The sequence below is a fragment of the Danio aesculapii genome, chromosome 15 (assembly GCF_903798145.1).
Source record: "Danio aesculapii chromosome 15, fDanAes4.1, whole genome shotgun sequence".
Taxonomy (NCBI): domain Eukaryota; kingdom Metazoa; phylum Chordata; class Actinopteri; order Cypriniformes; family Danionidae; genus Danio; species Danio aesculapii.
This window is the reverse complement of record NC_079449.1, coordinates 16,151,772-16,170,971: the sequence shown is the minus strand read 5'-3', so window position 1 is coordinate 16,170,971 and position 19,200 is coordinate 16,151,772. Positions and strand designations below refer to the sequence as shown.

At 42.4% G+C, this 19,200-nt stretch overlaps 1 protein-coding gene across 1 annotated transcript in view; it reads left to right on the top strand.

Annotated features, from left to right (window-relative positions):
- trpc4b (transient receptor potential cation channel, subfamily C, member 4b) overlaps window positions 1-17,253 on the top strand; it is a 53,360-nt gene extending 36,107 nt beyond the window's left edge. Inside the window, exons 7-11 of the mRNA XM_056473621.1 lie at window positions 233-428; window positions 6,044-6,235; window positions 6,467-6,508; window positions 6,725-6,814; window positions 15,927-17,253. Coding sequence (XP_056329596.1) covers window positions 233-428; window positions 6,044-6,235; window positions 6,467-6,508; window positions 6,725-6,814; window positions 15,927-16,466 — 1,060 coding nt within the window. The 3' untranslated portion in view covers window positions 16,467-17,253. The remainder of the gene's footprint in view (window positions 1-232; window positions 429-6,043; window positions 6,236-6,466; window positions 6,509-6,724; window positions 6,815-15,926) is intronic.
- Window positions 17,254-19,200: the final 1,947 nt, after the last annotated feature.

Here is a 19,200-nt window from a genome sequence, read left to right as displayed (position 1 = left end):
CCATATTAGGAAGAATATTACTCAATGGCTATTGGTTACAAAGTATTATATTTTGTGTTCAACAAATGTGAGTAAATTATGTAACTTTTCAGTTTTAGAGGAAATATGCCTTTAACTAAAATGCAATATGTCACAGTATCTCATCTTTGATCTACAATACCTCTTTGACTTAATGAAAGCTAAACAAAAGTTGTAACTATGCACCCTAATTTTGATTGTCTTCTTTTTGCAGGTTATTTGAGACCTTGCAGTCTTTGTTTTGGTCCATTTTTGGCTTGATTAGTCTGTACGTGACAAATGTCAAAGCTGACCACAAGTTCACTGAATTTGTAGGCGCCACCATGTTCGGTACCTATAACGTCATCTCCTTGGTGGTTCTTCTCAACATGCTCATTGCCATGATGAACAATTCATATCAGCATATTGCTGTAAGTTCTTGTTGCAGTCAAACTTAAGCACTTGTAGACTTTTTTAAAGAACTTTTCTTGTAACTGCTGAATGTTGCATATATCATATTTTTCAGAAAACAAGTGATATACAGAAGCTTTAAAGAGCCCCTGTTTTGCATTATAAAAGGTCATATTTTGGTTTTGGGGGTCTCCAACAACAGGCTGATATGCATGCAAGATCAAAAAAAAATTCATTGTCTTATAATAAGCATTTATTTTTGCCTGCTTATCAAAATGACTCCCATATGATTCGTTCAGCGATTCATTTGATCCCAAACCCCTATTTAGCACAAAGTTAATCTGCACTGATTGGACTGATCACCTAGTCTGTTGTAATAGGTCAACTGCGTTCAACGCGAGACAAAGAGCAATGCTCACCCCGGCTATGAATTAGCACAGAGTATGTGAGAGCCCAATGCAGGAATGCAATAAAGCAATGCAGTTAAACACCAATATACTACTCTACTCTTAAACCTAACCCCAAGTAAAAACAAAAACACACATTTGAACAGCCCCGTAAAGATTTAACCTGAGAGATACAGCTATGTAATATAAGTAATTACAAGCCTCGCGGGGCGATTTACAACTTATAACACAAAATTAAGATTAGATTAGATTAGATTAGATTCAACTTTATTGTCATTACACATGTACAAGTACAAGGCAACGAAATGCAGTTTAGGTCTAACCAGCAGTGCAATAGCAGCAAGTGCAGGATACAGGTATAAGTTATAAAGTGCAGTTATAGAAAAACTATGGTGATATTTACAGATGGATGTACTATCAACATTATATACAGGTTGTATTAGCTATGAACAGATTTACAATAAATGAATATATGTACAGGATGCTATTAATAATCAGGAGTGTGCAGATAAACATAATTACAAATGTCCATGTGCAGTGGGTATGTACAGTTCAATAAATGAATCAGTGCAATGAATATGTGCAAACTTTAAATGTGCAAATGTTAAATAGTGCAGTGATTGTGAGGAGTATAAGTTAGAGGAATGTGGGGGGTGCATTGGGGAGGCAAAAGAGTCAGTGAGGGGCAGAGTTCAAAAGGGAGACAGCTCTGGGGAAAAAGCTGTTCCTCAGTCTGCTGGTTTTTGTCCGGGGGAGCCTGAAGCGCCTGCCGGAAGGCAGGAGAGAAAACAGTCTGTGAGCAGGGTGAGAGGTGTCCTTAAGAATACTGCGTGCTCGGCGCAGACAGTGTTTCTTCTGGATGTCCTCAATGGCTGGCAGTGTAGTCCCTGTGATGCGTTGGGCAGTTTTCACCACCCGCTGCAGTGCCTTACGCTCAGCAACAGAGCAGCTTCCATACCAGACTGTGACGCAGTTGGTCAGGATGCTTTCTATTGTGCAGCGGTAGAAGTTCACCAGGACGGCTGATGAAAGCTGGTTCTTCTTAAGTTGCCTCAAGAAGAATAGGCGCTGGTGAGCCTTCTTGACCAGGCTGGAGGTGTTGGTGGTCCAGGAAAGGTCCTTTGAGATGTGGGTCCCCAGGAACTTGAAGGATGAGACAGGCTCAACGGCCATCCCATTAATGTGGATGGGATCATGCGAGCCTGTTCGTCCCTTCCTGAAGTCCACAATGAGCTCCTTGGTCTTGCTGGTGTTAAGGAGCAGATTATTGTCGGTGCACCAGGTGGCCAGATGCTGTATCTCCTCCCTGTAGGCAGTCTCATCATTATTGCTGATTAGACCAATCACTGTGGTGTCATCTGCATATTTGATGATGGTGTTGGATCTGTTCACAGGCCTACAGTCGATGGTAAAGAGAGAGTAGAGGAAGGGGCTCAGCACGCAGCCCTGGGGTACACCAGTGTTGAGTGTGACGGTGGTGGAGCAGATGTGGCCTGATCTAACATTCTGAGGTCTGTTAGTCAGAAAGTCCATAACCCAGTTGCAGAGAGACGTGTCGATATCCAGGTCTCTGAGTTTGATCAGTAACTTAGAGGGTATGACAGTGTTGAATGCTGAGCTGAAGTCAACAAACAGCATTCGTGCATAAGTGTTTTTATTGTCCAGGTGAGTGAGGACAGAGTGCAGTGCTATGGAGACGGCATCTTCTGTGCTCCTGTTGCCACGGTAGGCAAACTGATGTGGGTCTAGTGTGGATGGCAGAGAGTCTTTCAGATGTGCCAGGACCAACCGCTCGAAGCACTTCATGATGATGGGTGTGAGTGCTACAGGGCGGTAGTCATTCAGGCATGTTGGGCTGGAGTGTTTGGGCAGCGGCACAATAGAGGTGGTTTTAAAGCATGTTGGCACAGTTGCTAGGTTAAGCGACAGGTTGAAAATGTCTGTGAATACCCCAGTGAGCTGTTCTGCACATGCTTTGAGGACGCGCCCAGGAATACCATCTGGCCCAGCAGCCTTACGCACATTGATCCGACTCAGTGCGGTGTAGACTTCTGAGGAGGTGAGTGTGATAGTTGAGTGGTCGGCTGAGGTAGTGTTCCTGGTGTAGGGTTCTGTATTGTCTCTTTCAAAGCGGGCATAAAAGTCATTTAGCTCGTTCAGAAAGGAGACATTTGTAGCTGTGGGGGTGGACTGGCTGGGTTTGTAGTTGCTGATGGCCTGGATGCCCTGCCACATGCGCCGAGGATCAGAGTTGGAAAAGTGCTCCTCTAGCTTTAGCTTGTAGCAGTGCTTGGCCTTTTTGATGCCCCTCTTCAGATTAGCCCTGGAAGTGCTGTAGGCCTGTGCATCCCCTGATCTGAATGCAGTGTTGCGTGCCTTCAGCAGGAGGCGCACCTCCTTGTTCATCCATGGCTTTTGATTTGGGTATGTGGTGATCTGTTTCTGGGTTGTAACACTGTCTATGGTGGTGTTGATATATTCCAGAACAGAGGAAGTGTAACTGTCAATGTCTGTGTGAGAGCCACATGTGGCCTGGGAAGCAAACATACTCCAGTCTGTGTGTTCAAACCTGTCCTGGAGTGTGGAGTCCACCCCCGCTGGCCACACTTTGATGGTCCTTACTGATGGCTTCACACGGTTGACGATGGGTGAGTACTTGGGGGTGAGAAACAGACAAAGGTGGTCTGATTGACCCAAGTGGGGGAGGGGGGTCACAGCATATGCTTCAGCCATGTTTGTGTAAACTTGGTCTAAAGTTTTGTTTCCCCTTGTGTGGCAGAAAATGTTTTGATGGAATTTGGGGAGCACTGTCTTTAAGTTTGAGTGATTAAAATCCCCCGCAACAATAAAAGCAGCCTCCGGGTGAGCAGTCTGTTGTTTGCTGATGGCTGCATGAAGTTCATTCATAGCGAGCTTGGCATCAGCGTCGGGAGGTATATAAGCAGCAGTTATTATGGTGGAGGTGAACTCCCGTGGCAGATAAAACGGTCTACATTTAACCATTAGAAATTCCAGGTTAACAGAGCAATGTCTCCCAACGATGACAGAGTTTGTGCACCAAGCTTTGTTAATATAAATGCATAATCCTCCGCCTCTGGTCTTACCGGAGTCATCCGCCGTTCTGTCTGCTCGGAATGTTTGATGCTCCGTTAGCGATATAGCGTTGTCTGGTATCCCGCTGTTTAGCCATGTTTCTGTGAAAATCATGACATTACAGTTCCATAATCTTTTGCTGTGGTTGATGCGCAGTCGAATCTCATCCATTTTGTTCACCAGTGACCGTACATTGGCGAGAAAGATGCTGGGTAAAGAGAGCCGGTGTGGTGTTAGCTTTAGCTTAGCTCTTAGCCCGCCGCGCTTCCCCCGTCTTTGTTTACGTTCTCTGCGCCGCCTCCGAGCACTTCTGCCCGGCCGTGTAGGGCTGTTCGGCCCGGGTGTTCTGGCGATCTCAGGGATGAGTCGAAGATTGTTAATAAAACTGTCCGGAATGCACAATCCAATATCCAAGATTTCCTGTCGGGTGTACGATGTAAAGGCACTGCTGTTCTGCACGAACAGACCCGAAATGAGCAGGAATAATACCGCAAAATTGCAGAAACTGGAGAGACGCTGGGCTTCGCGAACTGAACGCGCCGCCATCTTAAATCGCCAATTAAACACATATTTTGCAAACTACAGAAAACAAGGCAACAATTTTAGTTACACTTACATGTTATGATCTGAAGGAAGAAGAAACTGGTCCATGTAAAATGCAACAGTTACTGACAAAGTCCGTGTCAAAATCTGACAAAGTTTCATACATAATAGTCTCTGCTGCTCCTTGCTTTAATAGCAAACAACCGGCGAATCTCACGTTGCAGCGTAGGTTACACCGCACTACAGTAGGTTGGCTATACTGTGGTATTGTTGTGAAAATAAACTTTAACTCTTTATTCCTGAATCTCCATCTGTCAGTGATCGTCATGATCAGTCCAGTTATCTCCCATGCTCCGCTAGTGTCTGAATGAAAAGGCGCGTTCATGTTTTACCGAATCCGGCACTACATATTCAGTGATGTACCGTATCAACGTTGACGCATTCAAGCTGAAGATCCGAACCTAACTTGATTCATTTATTCGACTCTGAGTTGGCTATTTCATTAAAGAATCAAAAGTTTTAAACACAGTGCACTTTCAGATTTAAACCTCAGCTGGATGTTTTCATTCACTTACTGTTTTGTTACTCACTGAATAAAAGCTCATTTTCACAAACCCATAATAGGGGCTGTTTAAGTCACACTGAATGTATATTGCATTCTTAAGAGCCTCATATACTGGTTACCTGTTAATACATATCTAAATCTTTAAGATGTTTTAAAACAATAAACAAAACAATAAACCGAGTGTAAATCTTTTAGGGGCACAGTTTCAATGTCCACTGCCTTTTTGAATAACATATATTGAATAACAGCAAATGGGGTAACATATGCTGGATAAGTTGGTGGTTCATTCCGCTGTGGCGACCCCTGAATAATAAAGGGAGTACGCTGAAAAGAAAATGAATGAAAATCTTTGCTGTTTTCTATATAATGGCTACTTAAAATTAATATTAAAACTAGAATGACATCAAGAATTGGATCAAGAAATGAACTAAATCTATATTACAGCTTGTGAATTAGAATCAAACCAAATTTTAACAAATAACAAACAAGCACAGGTCCATTTGGAAACAGATGGATTTATAAATGGAAGTGGGACACAATTGGCACTGGAAGATCATGTGATAATAACAATTTGGTGAACCATAGAGTCCATTAGCAATCTTTTCATGGCAGTCACAATAAAAAAAAAGAAAAATGTAACTGACATTTGCAGAACATTCAGCATATCTGTCATTAAGCATAAATCCAAATGTTGGAGCTTTGCATGATATAACAAGTAACTGTTTTTGATATGAATTCTGGAAAATATGGTGTAATATGCATTATTTTGTAAGCAGTGTTGGATAGAGTTCATACATTACAATTTTTAGTCACTTTTAATGGAAAATAATGTGAAGTAATGCATGTGTTAAGCTATTTTTGCTTTTTTAAAAAGATTAAAATAGAAAGATTGTAATATATTACTTTTAAATACTGCTTGTAAGTCACTTTTGTGTGGAAACATCTGTAAAGATCATAGGCGAGTGTAAATTTCTCAGTAATGATCTGCTTCTCACATATAGTGTGTGTTCTGTTTTTTTTTCTGAAGGACCATGCTGATATTGAGTGGAAATTTGCCAGAACTAAATTATGGATGAGTTATTTTGAAGAAGGAGGCACCTTGCCACCTCCATTCAACATTATCCCTAGTCCCAAATCCATATGTTACCTGATTACATGGATTAAGGTGCATGTGTTCAAGAGGAGGTCAAAGAGGACAGAGACATTTGGGACATTAGGGGTGAGCGACTCCGGAAAAACTCTTTTATTTTGTGTTTCTTCCATTTTTGTCTTAATATTAAATTAGGTTTAAGTGAATCATCATAAGACATCACAAAACAAGGTTAATGTTATCTATTTAAGCAAAGGTAAATTTATTAGAACTAAATATCTGTTGTAAGATGATCTGCATGCTTGAGTCAGCAGATGCTTTTTTATTGTACTTATTGAATTCAATTGTTTTTCCTTTTAGAGAAGAGCTGCTGAAAATGTCAGACTAAACCACCAATACCAGGTAGCTTAAAACACACTTTTTCTACATTTCTTTGTTCATTTAAAAAAAAAAAAAAAAAAAAAAAAAAAAAAAAAAAAATATATATATATATATATATATATATATATATATATATATATATATATATATATATATATATATATATATATATATATATAAATATATTAAGTATAATTTTTCCACCTATGTATTGGATTGCTATTTCCCTAAATGTAGGAGGTCTTGAGAAACCTAGTAAAAAGATATGTGGCTGCTATGATTCGAGATGCGAAGACTGAGGAGGGACTCACTGAAGAGAACTTCAAAGTAAGCATTGATCTTATTTGTATTTTGTTGTCTACAAATAAACAGGAAATATGTGCGGTGATGATAAAATAATATATATCATAAATGATATATCCAAAATTTTATATACTCCATTAGAAAAAAATCCAAATGATGTATTTGTTAGAAAAATCTGGTGTCTTTACTGAAGGTTCCTAAATGTTCAAAATGACCTACTGTATAGTGAAAATGTATGAAGGTACACCAAAATAACATCATTTTTCATTGCACATTTATTTAACTATACATATATATATATGCGGTCTATTTATTTAACTATATATTATTATGCGATCTCTGTCGCCATCTTGAGGATGGACAACGTCTTTGGTCTTCTCAATGACAGGCTAATGGCCGCCGACGCGGTGTCTCTTGGAAATTGTAAATATTTAAAAATAGGCACTATCCTTATACATAAACTTCATAGTTGCAATCTAAACAACTACATTCTCCACTAAAAAGCCTCAATAGTACATTATGTTGTCCAACAGCAGTAATATTTGTCAAACTGTAGAGTGTCCTCTGCTTGTTTCTGTATGTGGGCAGAGTAATACACAAGGGTGAAGGGTTAAGAGGCTGGTCGAGTGCTGTTACTGGCAGAATATCGCACAGCTATCAGCCAATCAGATTCAAGAACCAGACAGAACTGTTGTATAAATATATATATATAAATAAATGATGGTGTCAGTGCCTCTGTAATGAGTAGAGTCGGCAATGGAGGTGAGTTTATTAAGAAATTCATCAGGCAGGCAAAGGTCAAAACAGGGACAGACAGGAGCATGCTGGTAATCCAGGAGCGAACAGGCGAATGGTCAGGACAGGTGACAAAAGAACATAAACAATAAAACAAATAAGGGTCAAAGCACGGTAATGCAGGACAAGGACACGCTTCATAATGCTCACAGTAAAACAAGAAGAAATAGCTATTTTCCATCCAAAAATTCTAATTAAATGTATGGATTGTCACATAAAAGACGTGCGAATAAAGCAGCGTTTCCATCCAACGAGTCAACGCGAACAAAATGGTCACTCCCTGATTATCTGCCGCCAAATATCAACAGTAAAAATGGAATTTGCTGCTGTAGAAGAAGCTGCATCAATCTTTTCTTTATTTTATAAATGACTTGCGCAGCAGAAGGCAATCCTGGTACGTAGTGAACATGTGGTGGCGTTTGAAGGCGTGAGAGGCTCTCAAGACTCTCTTGATTCTGGAGGTCATTAATAATATAATAATACTATTACTGAAATGGTTGTGGTATTTTAGAATGACCAAAGCAAAATTTCAGATATTTTACAATGTGCTCAACCTGCTGGTTTGTCCATTCGCACACATTTTCATCATCATATGATCTCCTATAACAAAATGACATGACTTTTTTTAATGCGCATACTGGAATTTGCTCGGTAAAAGAGTTTCCATCATAGTTTAAGCACATATTTTCTTATTGATTAAAACATTTATCCTACTTAGTTATGTGCATATGTTTTTTATGCACATTTTCTAAATTTATGCGCATCTTGGTTTCCATCATCGTTTTTTTATGTGCAAATCCAAAATGTGCATAAAAGTAGGTGGATGGAAACATTGCTACTGGTGTGTGTGTGTGTGTGTGTGTGTGCGTGTGTGTGTGCGTGTGTGCGTGCGTGCGTGCGTGCGTGCGTGCGTGCGTGTGCGTGTGTGTGTGTGTGTGTGTGTGTGTGTGTGTGAGTTATATTTAATGTCCAAATATCAGTCTTCATGAGCTACAGAGCTACTGTTTGTGCAATCAAGGGTGATGTGAAACTGGTGTGTGATTGCAGGGAATGATGGGATTTGTAGTTTAGTTGAATGTGAGTGTTCTCCAGCAGCCTGCAAGAGCAACACTGCCGGTGATCAGAACAGCCTCATTCATAAAATCTTATTTTGCTATAAATTAATCAGCATTTATGATTGAATCTCTTGAATGATCAATTTATTCACAAACACTTTTTGTAACCAGTCAGATCAGTTCTTGGCATAGGAGGATTCATGTTTCAATGCTTACATGTGCCAAGATATTTTATGTTTATCACTAACATAGACATAAGTGTTTTATTCTGACTTTTTTTCCTCCTAAATGCCTGTAACACAAAAATGCAGATAATGTGAGAAAGCTGTCTAATGTACATCATTTGAGAATCTTCATTTTAATCAAAACTTTAAAATAACTCTCAAATTATCCAGAAGGGAAGCTGTAGTTTTATAAATAAAGATAATTTTAGATTTGTAATTGCTTTTCAATGCATTGGGATCACTAGAATAATCAACTATTATTGGAAAAATCTCAAACCGAAAATGTTTAAATTTAACTTGTTATGCAGGTAGCTCGTAAATAGGATTACAACTCATTTTACCTGCAGGGGTCACAGGATTTAATTTATTTTCATATAATAATGAGGTTTGTAAGGAAAGGTGCAGTAATCATGGGCCCAATCTTGAATGGCACTCCACGAAACCATAGAATGTCCCATGCATCATTTTAGCTTTCAGAAATGTTCTCTCAAAAGAATCCTTTTCGGCCACTTGAAACCACATTTTTGCTGAGCCTGCATTTACACAAGCTCTGAGCAGACTTCTAAAGCAGCATTACATCAAAAAAGTGTGGACCCACAACTTTTTAAGGTGCCTGTTATGAAGCGGACAGGAGACAGAGGTAAGGAAACGTTAGGGTGTTTATTGAATGACAACAAGGAGCACATGAAGGATAGCCAGGAGGATCAGGAATGATGTTGGGGTCTTCTCCTCCGTGGCTGGGTAACAGGAATACACGAGGATGGACAGCACACACCAGATACAGCTGACAGAGGATGACACAGACTTGGAAGGACTGGAAGACAGGACGATACGGGAGGACCAGGAAGACTAGGGAGGAATACAAAGAGAACAGGTAAGTAAATCGTTTGTTTAGCTGAGGATGACTACGCTGAGTGGTCGCTCAGTTGTCCGCTTTCGTCGAGACGAGCCCGGACAATGAGCGACTGGAGTGCTGTGCTTTTATCTGGTGCTCGTGAATGTGATGCAGCTGTGTGCTCATTAGAAGTCAGGTGATGGTGATCTTCGTGAGTGGGGATCGTGAGAGCCTGACCAATCCGTGACAGTACCCCCCTCCCCAGGGCCCGCTCCTGAGGGCCGACACCTCCGACGCCGTGGTGGTCTCCCTCTGCCTCTAGGCGCTGGGAACTCAGGGTGGCTCTCATGAAACTCCACCATGAGACTAGGATCGAGAATATCAGCTCTGGGAACCCATGTCCTTTCTTCGGGGCCGTACCCTTCCCAGTCCACCAGGTACTCCAACTGGCCACCACGACGTCGGGAACGCAAGATCTCCTTCACTGCGTAGACGGCTCCTTCTTCTAGGAGCAGTGGAGGAGGGGGTTCCTCTTCGTGGTCAGGCTCTGTGGAGGGAAGAACAGGATCGTGATAGGGTTTCAGGAGTGATACGTGGAATGTAGGGTGAATACGGTAGTGAGAGGGTAATTGTAGTTTGTAGGTGACGGGGTTAACCTGTTCCACGATGGTGAAGGGACCAACAAATCGGGGACTTAACTTGCGAGAGGGCAGTCGCATGCGTATGTCCCGGGTGGATAGCCACACCTTTTGTCCGGGTGTGTATCTGGGTTCTTCAGACCTTCTCCTATCGGCGGTTACCTTGCTTCGACGGACTGCCCTCTGCAGATGTTGATGAGCCTCGTCCCAGACTCTCTCGCTCTCCCGGAACCAGTGATCCACTGCGGGGACATCAGATGGTTCGCCATCCCAGGGAAAGAGCGGTGGTTGGAAGCCCAGGACGCACTGGAATGGCGTGAGTCCGGTGGAGGGTTGCCGCAGTGAATTTTGGGCATATTCTGCCCAGCCCAAATACTGGCTCCAGGAGTTCTGGTGACCACTGCAGAAGGTCCTCAGGAACCGTCCCACCTCCTGAATCTTCCTCTCTGTCTGCCCGTTGGTTTGGGGATGATATCCAGAAGAGAGGCTGACGGCCACACCTAGGAGCTTGAAGAAGGCTTTCCATAGACGTGAGACGAACTGTGGACCTCTGTCCGACACAATATCTTCTGGAATACCAAATGACCTGAAGACTTGATTAAAGATATTGTCGGCAGTTTCAAAGGCTGTGGGAAGACCTTTCAGAGGGATTAGTTTGACAAACTTTGAGAATCTATCTACTATGACTAGAATACAGGTATTACCTTCTGACGAAGGGAGGTCAGTGATAAAGTCCACTCCTAGGTGTGACCAGGGACGGTTCGGAATCGGCAAGGGATGGAGCTTTCCAGCGGGTAGATGACGTGGGCTCTTGGATTGGGCACAGTCCTTACAGCCCTGAACATATTGCCTCACATCCCTTGCCATGTTTGGCCACCAGAATCGTTGGGATACTAGCGAGAGAGTATTGTTGATCCCTGGATGTCCAGTGCCTAGCGAGGTATGTAAGGAGTGGATCAGATCTACCCGGTGTTCAGGTGGTATGAACTGCCGATGAGGAGGGCATCCCGACGGAGCAGGAGCTTCCGGAGTGGCAACGACTGGAGGAGCGTTCCAGGTGATCGGACAAATGGAGATGTGTTCGGGAAGAATCTTCGTTGGGAGTTCTTCATGATCGTGATGCTCGTGTAAACGAGAGAGAGCGTCTGCTCTTAGATTCTTGGGTCCTGGACGATAGGAAATGGAGAAATCAAAACGTGAGAAGAAAAGTGACCATCTGGCTTGACGTGGACATAGTCTCTTGGCCTCTTTGATGTACTGGAGGTTTTTGTGATCTGTGATCACCTGGAACGGATGTTTGGCTCCCTCCAACCAGTGACGCCACTCCTCCAAGGCTAGCTTGATTGCTAGAAGCTCCCTGTCTCCTATGCTGTAATTCTGCTCCGCCGGGCTCAACTTCCGAGAGAAATAGGCACAGGGATGCAGTCGGGGCGGTGTATCATGATGTTGAGATAATACTGCCCCGACGCCGGTGGTGGATGCGTCCACTTCCACCACGAAAGGAAGATTTGGGTCAGGATGAGTCAGGAGTGGGGCCCTTGTGAACTCCTTCTTAAGAAGGCGGAAGGCTGCGGCTGCTTCTTTGGTCCACTCCAGTCCTTTGGGTTTACCCTTGAGGAGATTAGTGAGAGGTGATGTAATCCTGCTGTAGTCCTTGATAAATCGTCTATAAAAGTTAGCAAACCCAAGAAACCTCTGGAGCTCCTTAATGGAAGTGGGTTCTGACCAGGATAGAACAGCCTCAATTTTCTTCCCATCCATACGTATACCGGTTTGGTCAATGATGTATCCCAGGAAATGAATCGACTTCTGGTGGAATGAGCATTTCTCCGCTTTGAGGTAGAGGTGATGTTCTCTCAATGTGTGTAGGACCTCCGCAACGTGTTGGCGATGTTCGGCCTCACTCCGGGAGTAAATGAGGATGTCATCTATGTACACTATTACACAGTGGTGAAGAAACTCCCGGAGGACTTCATGAATGAAGTTTTGGAATACGGAGGGGGCGTTGACCAGACCGTAAGGCATGACCTCATATTCATAGTGGCCAGTAGGGGTCACGAATGCTGTCTTCCATTGGTCCCCCTCACGTATTCTTATCAGATTATACGCGCTGCGGAGGTCCAATTTAGTGAAGACTTTAGCTTCTCGGAGCTGTTCCAAAGCGGCTGGTACCAGAGGAAGGGGATATCGGTATTTTACTGTACCGTTATTTAGGACCCTGTAGTCGATGCATGGACGCAGCCCTCCGTCCTTCTTGGCCACAAAGAAGAAGCTTGAGGCGGCTGGTGATTTTGAGTGACGTATGTACCCCTGACTCAGAGCCTCCCTTATGTAATCTTCCATTGCCTGATTCTCTGGAAGCGAGAGCGGGTAGATCCTACCTCTTGGCAACTGGGCATCTGGAACTAGGTCGATCGCGCAGTCCCATGGCCGATGCGGCGGTAGCTGGGAAGCTCTCTTGGGGCAGAAGACATCATGAAAGGAGCTGTACTCCTTAGGAATGTGGATAGACTGCTTCTCAGGAGGGCTCTCGACCGATGTTGCAAACAAAGAAATGGGGTTCCGACCTTGAAGAGGGAGATTTGGAAAACAGGCAGGTGTACATCCAGATCCCCATTTCTTTATCTCTCCTGTGCCCCAAGAGATGATGGGATCGTGCTTCACCAGCCACGGGCGCCCTAGAATGATGTCCATATTTGCACCCTCCAGAACCAGAAATTGAATCCTCTCTTGATGTAACACCCCCACTTGAAGAAGGATGTCTTCGCATTGTCGATGGATACGGGTCGAAGATCGAGTGCACTGGGTTATCGGTTGTATCTGGTATATATGCGAGGACGCCTCAGTACGGAGGTGGAGTTGACGACAGAGGGATTGGGAGATGAAGTTCCCTGCTGACCCGGAGTCGATGAGGGCTGTGACAAGGAGAGAAATAGAGGCAGTAGTTATTTGTACGGTGGTAGTAAGTGGTTTACATTGTTCAATATTCGTACTGAATACACTCACTGAAGTCCGAATGGGACGAAGGGGACACTCCATACGGGTGTGTCCACTGACACCGCAGTATAGACACAGACCCCGGGTCAGCCTCCTCTGTCGTTCCGCTGATGTCAGTCTTCCAGACTCTATTATCATGGGTTCTGGTTCTGGAGAGGCTGTTGACTCAGGCGATTGGAGGAGTGCAGACGAGGGGGTGATGGTGTCCTGTTGATAGGAACGAAGACGATCGGAACATCGGAGAGAATGTTGGATGAATCTCTCCAGACCCATTGTATCATCTAATGTGGCCAGTTGGATTCGGAGAGTGGGTTCCAAGCCGAGCCGGTACGTGGTCAACAACGATCTCTCATTCCATCCACTTGCAGCTGCTAGAGTGCGAAACCGGAGAGCATATTCCTGTGTAGATAGAGTACCTTGCTTTAGATGATACAGCTGCTCTCCAGCGGCTACTTCCCCATCAGAACGTCCAAACACCTCTTTGAAATACTCCGTGAAGGTAGTGATGGAATTCATGACCGGCCCGGCTTGGTTCCAGATCGTCTCAGCCCATTTAAGTGCAGGTCCAGAGAGTAGAGATACGATGTAGGCGATCTTTGACTTATCTGTGGGATATAGAGAAGGTTGCATTTCGAATATGAGGGAACATTGTAACAGAAAACCATTGCACTCCCCCGCTCCGCCTGAGTAGGGCGCTGGTCGGGCCATGGGACTGGAAGGAAGGGCCGAAGAAGAAACTGTGGAGGCGGAAGTGCTCGGTGCTGGTGGTGCGTTGGAAAGTGGAGCTGGTGGCTGTAGAATCCGCTTCAACTGGTCCACCAGCTCTTGAAAGTGATCGGGGGTGCTCATGTTGTCGTCGTTATTGGTCCGGGCTTCTGTTATGAAGCGGACAGGAGACAGAGGTAAGGAAACGTTAGGGTGTTTATTGAATGACAACAAGGAGCACATGAAGGATAGCCAGGAGGATCAGGAATGATGTTGGGGTCTTCTCCTCCGTGGCTGGGTAACAGGAATACACGAGGATGGACAGCACACACCAGATACAGCTGACAGAGGATGACACAGACTTGGAAGGACTGGAAGACAGGACGATACGGGAGGACCAGGAAGACTAGGGAGGAATACAAAGAGAACAGGTAAGTAAATCGTTTGTTTAGCTGAGGATGACTACGCTGAGTGGTCGCTCAGTTGTCCGCTTTCGTCGAGACGAGCCCGGACAATGAGCGACTGGAGTGCTGTGCTTTTATCTGGTGCTCGTGAATGTGATGCAGCTGTGTGCTCATTAGAAGTCAGGTGATGGTGATCTTCGTGAGTGGGGATCGTGAGAGCCTGACCAATCCGTGACAGTGCCACCTGGGATTAGGCTTTGCTTATGTTTGGCTGGCTGCTATTTTTCAATGCATACAGCAGCAGTCTTACATTTCATACTGACACTTATTGGTTTGGATGAAGCACTACATCATAACTTTTTATGTTATTAAATCTGTTGTAGAAATAACCTACTGTATATGGCCTTTGCTATATATATATATATATATATATATATATATATATATATATATATATATATATATATATATATATATATATATATATATATATATTCCTATATTATTACCACTCCAAAAACAGCAAGTGCAGCTCATGGAAATTCCTGTGTCTATTTGTCTCTTAATAGTGTTCAACAGTAGCACCTTTATTAATGGAGGTCTGGTTCTGGAAGAAAAAAAAAATTCAATTTCACCATAGAAAAATTTGTGTTTAACAATAACTTATAAGCATCTTTAAAAAGGGGCCTGATGTGAGCTCAGGGGTTGTTAATCGGTTGTATTTGCTTTAGTTGAACCCACATAACTTCTAATTATTTAAAACAAAATTAATTAAATAGCCAGATTTTGCAGAAAATTTGGCCAGTCAGAAAGCCAAAAGGTGTGTTCAACTTGATGCAGCGCTGCACAGACCGATGGAAATTTGTCTTAAAGTGGTGCATGCCGGTTAGAAACTTTGTCCGGCTTGACGCTGTGCAGACGCCATGTGACTGTCACATGTGGCATCAAAGTACTGCGACTTCGCTCCAAGATCAGACAACAGACTCAGTCAGTGCAGTGTCTGAAGAGCGACTGCAGGAGCTGCGATGACGACACCAATATTACATGATTGGCCGAGTTCACCACATGACAATAACCACGTGTGTTTCAGGTTTAACTTTTCATACCCCCATTTCTTGTATATATCATGCTTATCAAAAGAATAATTTTGTTAAATAATTTGTTTAAAATGGCTAGATTGCTTGCATAGGTTTATTTTAGTGAACAACCTAAATATTAACTCAAATAAGTCTTACAGACTTGTAATAAAATAATTATCACCATTGATTCTGACACCTTAAAGGTTTCTTTACAAATTACAAATTCTTTGCTGAGCAAATCACTGGTACAACCCATCCTACTCCCCAAGAACTGTACTTATCCAGAGCGAGCAGGAGGGCTGCCAAAATCACTCTGGACCCCTCACACCCAGCACACTGCCTCTTTGAACTTACGTAAGCGCTTATAATACATAAATAATTGTGGACTCTCGTTATTTCAACAGGAGCTGAAGCAGGACATCTCAAGCTTCCGCTATGAAGTTATTGGAATGATGAAAGGCAACCGGAAAAGTACTCGTGGCAATAAGTCTGACACATCAGCCTCCGATGTTTCTCATCCCGAGAGTTCGCTTCAATATTCCTCAGCACTTAAACAGAACAGCAAACTACATTTATATGATGTCACTACAGCACTGCAGCAACAAAACTCGGAGGAGGCAAAGGCGTCTCTCGGCTGTCTGGCCAATGGATCAGCAGTGGTTGTTACTGAACCCATACTCAAAGACAAAGCCAGGAGTGATTTCCCTAAAGATTTCACAGACTTTGCGTTATTCCCAAAGAAACAAACCCCAAATAAGATCTACTCGCTTGCTGAAGAGGCAAAGGAATCAGATCCTGACATATTAGACTGGGGGAAAGAGGACAAACCTCTGGCAGGAAAAGTGGAACAGGACATAAATGAATCAAAGTGCCTGATGGAGGAAGACGAGAGAGTGTTGGAAGAGCAAGAGATTGAGCATATTGCATCTTCGCATGAACATTAGACAAACAAACTGGCTTCCTTTTGTAACCAAGGGTTATATGAATCTCAAGTTTTGCTGACTGTATACTTTGTCAGAGATGGAACATTATCCTCTCTAATGCACATAGGTGAGGTTTTGTGAGAAGAATTTGTCTCAGGAAAAGATATTTGCTAGGTTGTTTTTGGATTCAAGAAACTTCCCAGCACTACAGATCCCAAGAGCGTCCATAAATCAGGAGAAAGAGGAATTGGGGAACTCAGAAAAACACACTACAGGATCTTCAACTTACCTGTTAAATGTTTTATTTGTAGGGCTGGGTATTGATTCAAATCTCTAAATTCTCGAATTTGATTCAGATTCACAAGCTCTCATTTCAATTTGATTCCATTTTAGTTCACTCTCGATTCTAAATTTGATTGAATGAATACAGATATAATTATATTCTAAAAATAAAAAGTGAGCATCAGGTCACAGAATTGGATATTACACTCTATTATATGTAACGTACACATGAGTGCATTAAAACAGAACCCAGCTCGCTGTCTCTATAATGCATATAATGAGTGGTCAGAATATGGGGGGAGGGGAAATTGATTCGTGGCTTTTGGGAATTGTTATTGAAGCAAGCACATATAAGAAAATAATTAACAAAATTTTTTTCTTATTTATCCTTACGTTTTCTTACTTTCATGACTATTTGGAAAACAATGTTTTTTTTAATCAATGCCCAGAGAAACTGATGATAAAAATGATGACAATGATTATTTTTATTTTAGGGACCAAGCACCAATTGTATCGGCACTCATAATATCAGTTGCTGTTGTTCGTGATATTTTCTTATGCTTTTTGTGAAGTTTATTTCTAAACTATTTTGAGAGGATCACGTGCTTATGATTGCTTGCAGCTGGTCCCGCATTATCCAATTTATGATTCACCAATCAGATGATTCCTAAGCCACTATAAATACCCTCAGTACTCACAGCCATCTTTGTTTTGAAGATTCCCCCCTTCCACCCCTACTTCTCCTCCTTTCCTAGATGGATGGCACGGTGGCCCAGTGGTTGTTATTGTTGCCTCACAGCAAGAACATCACTGGTTCTAGTCCTTACCAAGCCAGCTGACGTTTCTGTGCGGAGTTCACACGTTCTCCCTATGCTCACGTGGGTTTCCCCCGGTTTCCTCACACAGTCCAAAAACATGCAACTTAAGTTAATTGACTAATCCAAATTGGCATCATAGACATGCTCCTAGTAAGTAGTCATCTCTTAAGAGCAATCACTATCTGTTCATTAGCTACTACAGCAGGGGAGTTCTCGAGATCTACCTGAGCTTAAACTCCCCTCTCGCCTTGCAAACAGGAGGGAGCCCCGGGTTTGAGGATCTTATGAGCTCAGAGCTCTCTCCCATGCCAAACAAGCTTTATAATCAATCATCTGCTAAGTATGAACTTCAGAATATTATTTTATTGTTAAAAAAGTTCATTTTATTTAGCTTTTTTATTTCATGTTGTTGTTTTCTTTTCAAATTTCTATGAAAATTAAACCAGATTATTTTCAGATCGTGAAAAAACCAACATAGAATTAAAGTTGACTTGTTAACAACACAATCTCCATAATTTTTTGAGTTAGTGGCCTAATTCTTATGAATTTGTTGGCTCTCATTCACATAGATATATACACGGTGGCTCAGTGGTTAGCACTGTCGCCTCACAGCAAGAAAGTTGCTGGTTAGAGCCCCGGCTGGGCCAGTTGGCGTTTCTGTGTGAAGTTTGCATGTTCTCCCCATGTTCATGTGGGTTTCTCTGGGTGCTTTGGTTTCCCCCACAATCCAAAGGCATGCGGTATAGGTAAATTGAATAAACTAAATTGGGCGTAGTGTATGTGTGTGAATGTGAGAGTGTATGGGTTTTTCCAAGTACTGGGTTGCTGCTGGAAGGGCATCCGCTGGTAGAACTTATGCTGGATAAGCTGGTGGTTTATTCCGCTGTGGCAAAAAAAAATATTTTGATAAGATTTAGAAAAGTATACAGATTTAAAAGATATCCAGTTTTCGAATGTTTAGTTTTTTTAGAGTATCCGCTGTTTGGAATTTTGATGTGATCGTAGAGTATCATTATGAATCTTGGCACCATGGTTTGCTTTAACAAATTTGATGACACATTATCAGACAACATCCAAGACAGTGTATCTGTGAAGCTTTGTCTGAGACGCCCAACACTGACCACACCACATCAATTTGATAACATTCATTCATTCATTCATTTTCTTTTCCGCTTAGTCCCTTTATTATTCAGGGGTCGTGACAGTGGAATGAACACATATTGTACACTACCGCAATTTAGCTTACCCAGTTCACCTATAGCGCATGTCTTTGGACTGTGGGGGAAACCGGAGCACCCGGAGGAAACCCACGCAAACACAGGGAGAACATGCACCATCTAAAATATAAAAGTGAAAAAACATTAGTGTATAACAGTAGTGTAAAAATTAATTAATAAGAATATAATTTAGCTCAAAATCAACAATATTTACAACAGTTGCATATAACATTCTGCAGTTGCATACTGATCAAAAATACACATATAAATATAAATGACTATGCAATTAAAGTATAGTACTCATAATACAGATGCCTACATCTGGTTCCATCTGTTAAAACACAGATAGTTTCTACACACTATCTTCAATATTGTGATTTTAGATAAATATCTTACTGTCGAAATGTTAAGTTAACAGATTTGTCTGACTTTTATGGA